The 6641-nt window shown below is 42.4% G+C and overlaps 2 protein-coding genes across 2 annotated transcripts; both read right to left on the bottom strand.

Moving 5' to 3' along the window:
- Window positions 1-366: 366 nt before the first annotated feature.
- LOC104425543 (MATH domain and coiled-coil domain-containing protein At3g58250-like) lies at window positions 367-2973 on the bottom strand. Its single transcript, XM_010038256.3, has 3 exons — window positions 2484-2973; window positions 2211-2368; window positions 367-1595 (listed from the first exon to the last, which is right to left on the bottom strand). The coding sequence occupies exons 1-3, from the start codon at window positions 2597-2599 to the stop codon at window positions 754-756; spliced, it is 1116 nt and encodes a 371-aa protein (XP_010036558.2). The 5' UTR covers window positions 2600-2973; the 3' UTR covers window positions 367-753.
- Window positions 2974-3497: 524 nt separating this feature from the next.
- LOC104425544 (MATH domain and coiled-coil domain-containing protein At3g58250) lies at window positions 3498-6082 on the bottom strand. The gene is given in 4 exon segments (XM_010038257.3): window positions 3498-4694; window positions 5337-5468; window positions 5471-5493; window positions 5609-6082. Coding segments are annotated over 4 exon segments (1110 nt in total). The 5' UTR covers window positions 5725-6082; the 3' UTR covers window positions 3498-3855.
- Between the last annotated feature and the right edge of the window lie 559 nt (window positions 6083-6641).

Below are 6641 nucleotides of genomic sequence, written 5' to 3'. Positions count from 1 at the left end.
GGCTTCGTAGGGTTTTTTCCGGTAGTTCAACGTAAGCGCAAAAAGAATCATTCTGTTCTTATATATATGTGCCCAGGTCAAGGGCCCACCAACGCTTGCTTCATGTACAGATGCTTCTTTCCTTTGGCGGCATCTTTCTTTTACGCTCAGAGGACTTCATGCTGAACCTGTGTGCGCTCATGCGTGTGCCCAGTGTTGACTCTAGGCCCCACGAACAGATTCTCTTATTCGGCCTCTTCGTGCAGACGCGTGAAGAAAACTTTGCTGCCCTTTTTTTTTTTGTTATTTTCTTTTGTAAATCTTCACGGAGTCCCACGAACTTCTACTTGTCCAAGCAAATCGCATTTTGCAAATACTCAAACTCGAGACATAATTTAACAATTCCAATGGGACAAATTCCTTACTCAGGAGAGGGCAAACTCACCTCATACAAATCCGCAAGATTGGATACAAGAAGAGGGTATTATCTGAGCCACACAATACATGAGTCAGGAAAGAGCATCGGAAGATTTAAAAGCAAAGAGCATGACGACCATGCAACTCGTATGAAGACATCAAAACCTGATTCTATAGACATACATAAGTACGTATATATTTGACCCACAAGCTGACTGAACCAACATAATGTAGGATCTACCACATAAGCCCCTCGCAATTGTTCTTGCGAAAATTGACCGAAAGTAGTCAAGCCAACACACAGTTTTCATACTTAAGTGAACATTTGCCTCATAGCCCATTTCAAACCTTAGTGTTTTAACAGAACTGAGTCTTCAAATTTGACCAAGCAGTGGTCGATCTAGACATTCTTTCCTCGGCTATTCTCTTCTTCTCCTCTGCCTCTGCTACTTTCTTCTGCTTATCTTTGTAGCCTGACTTCGCCTCTTCGGACTTGGCCCTCACAACGTCCCAGTCCAAGAAGAGCTTGTCCTTCCTAGACTTCACTTCCTCCATCTTTCTCTCCAGCTCTTCCTCTTCCTTGACAAGTTCACCCATCAATTGCTTACAGACGATGTGAGCCTCATGGCACTTCGTCATAGCAGCTAACCATTGATCCTTTTGCAGTTTTTGCAACTCAAACTCAGCATTGTCCTGTTCAAATGTCAAGAAGTCGGAAGTGAAATCATTGAAATTTGCCAGAAATGTGTCAATTGCTATTCTTTGCTTCGGCGATAATCTAGTTCTGGCTGAGCTTAAAGTTGATAGTGCCTTAAATAGCCTCTCTTTCATATTTAATTTAAACAGATCCGAAAGGCATTCCTTCAAAGATAGCTTAGCCTTCTCAACTTCTTCTAAGCTAGGAATTTTAGCCGTCAGAGTACCATCTCGGTGGCCCAAACTGGATCCTACATTAACACCATTAGTCTCAGCAGCAATGATGAGTTCCTCCAGACTAGTAAGAAGGGAGTCAAAGTCATCGGTTGGTCTAGCTGGCTGAATATTCACCGGAGGAGTTACTGCTAAGACGCGAATTTCAACTTTAATCACCAAAGTGTCGTTTGCTAGGTATCCCGCAGCATAATTATGAAGCTCAGTCAATGGAATGAAACTCGGGTAACCCCGGTCAATCTGTCTTGCAGCGAAAACATGTTCCGTCCCTGCAGAATCAGGAGACAGGGTAACGAATTAAAAAACTACAACACCAGAGCATATTATGTGGAGGAAACATTGGAGACCATCAAGAACTAGAATGTTGTATCGTGTGTCAAGAAAAATGTTAGCAACAGAAGAAGCAAACACCTCCATACGATCAGCATAAGCAACCAAATTCATACAAAAGTTGATCTTAACACCACCAGACGTAACTATTTCAAACTTAAACTGTGGCTCCTCTCTTTCATCTGTATCAACATTTGGATCATATTAGATGCAGTCAAACCTCAACTCCTCCATCGACTGGACCAGTTGCTTACGAACTTAACTTTGCTAAATTCCTTAATCAGTAACCTCGGGATTAGTTGTGTGCGCATATTAGAAGCTCACCCGCCTTTAAGAGGCCTAACGGACAAAAAAACAAGAAGCATATTCTCGCTCTGTCAGCTCAATATCTCTCTTTCAACTGTTTTTAACCTGCTCTGTTCTCGTCTGGACCCTTCTTCTTCAAGTCGCCGATTTTCCAAAATCAAGATGCACAACCAATCAGAGAGAAACCCATCATACGATTGCATTAAAAGAAGAGATTCCAATAAAATAAATCCAATTCAAGAACAAACCCTTTCTAACAGAGCGACCATTATTGGTTTGATCGATCACACTCAAGTGGAACTTTGCTTTTCTGGTCCACCCGTTCGGCAACGCCACAGGATCGGGGACATCGATGTACAGCGACAAATGGTCCGTGTCGTTCCCCTTGGGGAACACCAGAATTCTCCTGCTCAAAAAGGATCGGATGACGCAGGAATCACTCGGCAACCCGATGAACATGCGATCATCAAGAAGCAACCGCAAAAAAAGGAAAAATAGAAAATAAAACAATCTTGAAGTACCATTTACAACCAGAAACTGTGAACGCTTCAGAGTAGAGCCTGGTCGCCTCCTGCTCACTGAAGTAGCTGATCTTCCACGTGAATTCTCCCCGATTAACATCACTTTGCGCATCCATTCTTTTCTTCTTCTTCTTTTTTAAATAATGGGCTACTGCTTCTGCAAGATCAACTTCCGCAAACGACCCGGATCTCTTCTTGACCGACACTCTAGTTGCGAAGAAGTAGGAGCAGAAGCAGGAGCAGGAGCAGGAGCAGGAGGGGGAGAGTTTCTTACATTACAGGAGTTGGGAAACTCACGAGGTACTCCCCATCAGCACTCGCGTCAAACGTTGCTGACTCCTCGACTGCAAGGCGATAGGATGATGGAAGTCCCGGGGCTTTATGGGAGAAGGAAGGATCGAGGGATACACAGAAGGGAAGAAAAGCAGAGAACTTCCCCGCGAAGTTAGAGTGGAAAAAGCAGGGAGTGGTTTATTCGGGGCCTGACGAAAAAAGCATATCGTATCACTCATGCTTTTTGTTGGGCACTCCACCGACGCGCTGAAAGCCAATCAGTTACTCTGCCTTCAGCCTGACGAGCTCTGTTTTTATCCTGTTTTTTTACCACGTCAGCCTAAAATGACGTCGTTTTTGCATTATTTAGTCATCAACATGAAAAACGACGTCGTTTGGGCTCGCTTCGCCGGAAAAATGCCACGTCGGCATTTTGGCTGGACTTTAGCTGGACTAGCACTGAAGTGATCCATTTTTCTTTAAATGTGGTACTTAATTGTACATTCATAAATTATGACACTTAATGTCACTTTGTGTCAAGTTATGCCATTTGAAGCTTTTTTTACCCTATTAAAATCTAAAATGTCTTTTTTTGCTATTTATTTGGACAATTTGAAAGCATCAATTGTTTTTCTTTTTTGTACTTACCAATAACATCCCCAACACTAGAGCCACCCAAAAAAAAAAAAAAAAAATTAATTCCAAACTCTATTCCAATGGGACAAATTCCTCACTCAGGAGAGGGCAAACTCACCTCATACAAATCCGCAAGACTGGATACAGGAAGAGGGTATTATTTGAGCCACACAATACATGAGTCGGGAAAGAGCATCGGAATCATGAGAATTTACAAGATTTAAAAGCAAAGAGCATGACGACCATGCAACTCGTATGAAGACATCAAAACCTGACTCTATAGACATACATAAGTATGTATGTATTTGACCCACAAGCTGACTGAACCAACATAATATAGGATCTGCCTCATAAGCCCCTCGCAATTGTTCTTGCGAAAATTGACCGAAAGTAGTCAAGCGAACACACAGTTTTCATACTTGAGTGAACATTTGCCTCATAGCCCATTTCAAACCTTAGTGTTTTAACAGAACTGAGTCTTCAAATTTGACCAAGCAGTGGTCGATCTAGACATTCTTTCCTCGGCTATTCTCTTCTTCTCCTCTGCCTCTGCTACTTTCTTCTGCTTATCTTTGTAGCCTGACTTCGCCTCTTCGGACTTGGCCTGCACAACATCCCAGTCCATGAAGAGCTTGTCCTTCCTCGACTTCACTTCGTCCATCTTTCTCTTCAGCTCTTCCTCTTCCTTGTCAAGTTCACCCATCAATTGCTTACAGACGATGTGAGCCTCATGGCACTTCGTCATAGCAGCTAACCATTGATCCATTTGCAGTTTTTGCAACTCAAACTCAGCATTGTCCTGTTCAAATGTCAAGAAGTCAGAAGTGAAATCATTGAAATTTGCCCGAAATGTGTCAATTGCTATTCTTTGCTTCGACGATAATCCAGTTCTAGCTGAGCTTAAAGTTGATAATGCCTCCGATAGCCTCTCTTTCATATTCAATTTGAAGAGATCCGAAAGACATTCCTTCAAAGACTGCTTAGCCTTCCCAACTTCTTCTAAGCTAGGAATTTTAGCCGTCAGAGAACCATCATGGTGGCCCAACCTTGATCCTACACTAAAACCTGTCTCAGCAGCATTGATGAGTTCCTCCAGACTAGTAAGGTAGGAGTCAAAGCCAACGGTTTGTCTAGCTGGCTGGATATTCACTGGAGGAGTAACTGCCAAGATGCAAACTTCGGCTTTAATCATCAAAGTGTCGTTTGCTAGGTATCCCGCAGCACAATTATGAAGTTCCGTCAATGGAATGAAATTCTGGTAACCCCGGTCAATCTGTCTTGCAGTAAAAACATGTTGCGTCCCTGCAGAATCAGGAGACAGGGTAAACTAGAATGTTTACTACAACACCAGAGCATAATATGTGGAGGAAACACTGGAGACCATCAAGAACTAGAATGTTGTATTGTGCGTCCAGCAAAATATTAGCAACAGAAGAAGCAAACACCTCCATATGATCAGCTTAAGTAATGAAATTCATACAAAAGTCGATAAAATGACAATGCTCAACATTTTAACACCACCAGACGTAACTATCTCAAACTCAAACTGTGGCTCCTCTCTTTTATCTAGATCAACATTTGGATCATATTAGATGCAGTCAAGCCTCAACTCCTCCATCCACAGGACCAGTTGCGTACAAACTTAACTTTGCTAAATTCCTTAATCGGTAACATCGGGATTAGCTGTGTGCGCATGATGGAAGCTCACCCGGCCTTAAGAGGCCTAACGGACGAAAAATCAAGAAAGCATATTCTCTCTGCTAGCTCAATATCTCTCTTTCTACTTCTTTTAACCTGTTCTGTTCTCATCTAGACCCTCCTTCTCCAAGTCGCCGATTTTCCAAAATCAAGATGCGCAACCAGTCGGACAGAAAGCCATCATACACTTACATTAAAAAGAAGAGATTCCAAAAAAAAAAAAATCAATCCAATTCAAGAACAAACCCTTTTTAACAGAGCGACCATCATTGGTCTGATCGATCACACTCAGGATAAACTTGGCTGTTCTGGTCCACCCGTTCGGCAACACCTTAGGATTGGGGACATCGATGTACAGCGACAAATGATCCGTGTTGTTCCCTTGGGGAACACCAGAATTCTCCTGCTCAAAAAGGATCGGATGACGCAAGAATCACTCGGCAACCCGATGAACATGCGATCATCAAGAAACAACCGCAAAAAAAAGAAAAATAGAAAATAAAACAATCTTGAAGTACCATTTACAACCAGCAACTGTGAACGCTTCAGAGTAGAGCCTGGTCGCCTCCTGCTCACTGAAGTAGCTGATCTTCCACGTGAATTCTCCCCGATTAACATCACTTTGTGCATCCATTCTTTTCTCTATTTTAAAAAATAATAAAATAATAATAATGGGCTGCTGCTTCTGCAAGATCAACTTCCGCAAACGACCCGGATGTCTCTTCTTGACCGACACTCTAGTTGCGAAGAAGCAGAAGCAGGAGCAGGAGCAGGAGGGGGAGAGTTTCTTCCGTTACAGGAGTTGGAAAACTCACGAGGTACTCCCCATCAGCACTCGCTTCAAACGTTGCTGACTCCTCGACTGCAAGGCGATGGGATGATGGAAGTCCCGGGGCTTCTTCCTTTATGGTAGAAGGAAGGATTGAGGGATACACAGTAGGGAGGAAAAGCAGAGAACTTCCCCGCTAAGTTAGTGTGGAAAAAGCAGGGAGTGGTTTATTCGGGGCCAGACGAAAAAAGCATATCATATCAATCACGCTTTTTGGTGGGCACTCCACTGACGCGCTGAAAGCCAATCAGTTACTCTGCCTTCAGCCTGACGAGCTCTGTTTTTCTCCTGTTTTGGAGTTGAAAATCTGTGACCCGACTTGATCACGTATCTCGAACATGACGCCATGTCAGCGAGTTTCAACATGGTGACATGCCGTTGTATTGTGTTCTTGTTAAACCCACCAAGCACGAAATTTTATCTCTATAACTCGTTCAAATGAAAGGGATAATATTAACACGATTTTTATCTAAATTGTTTAGACACGATTCGTATATGACTTGTTTAGACATGATTCACTAAGCTGCTATAATTTCCATACTCTTCACCATTAGAATTTCAAATTGACAGTATTTTATTGACAAAACCATGTTTTTCTTTTTAAAAAAAATGATTTGATGATATTTGTTGATGCATTATTGCAACTTGTCAATATATATTAAGAAATATCGAGGACATTTCATGTCACGTTTATGTTGGTGGGTTGATTTTGTGTCGACGGA

Source organism: Eucalyptus grandis, chromosome 11 (genome assembly GCF_016545825.1).
Source record: "Eucalyptus grandis isolate ANBG69807.140 chromosome 11, ASM1654582v1, whole genome shotgun sequence".
NCBI classification, from domain to species: domain Eukaryota; kingdom Viridiplantae; phylum Streptophyta; class Magnoliopsida; order Myrtales; family Myrtaceae; genus Eucalyptus; species Eucalyptus grandis.
This window is presented reverse-complemented; position numbering and strand designations above follow the sequence as displayed.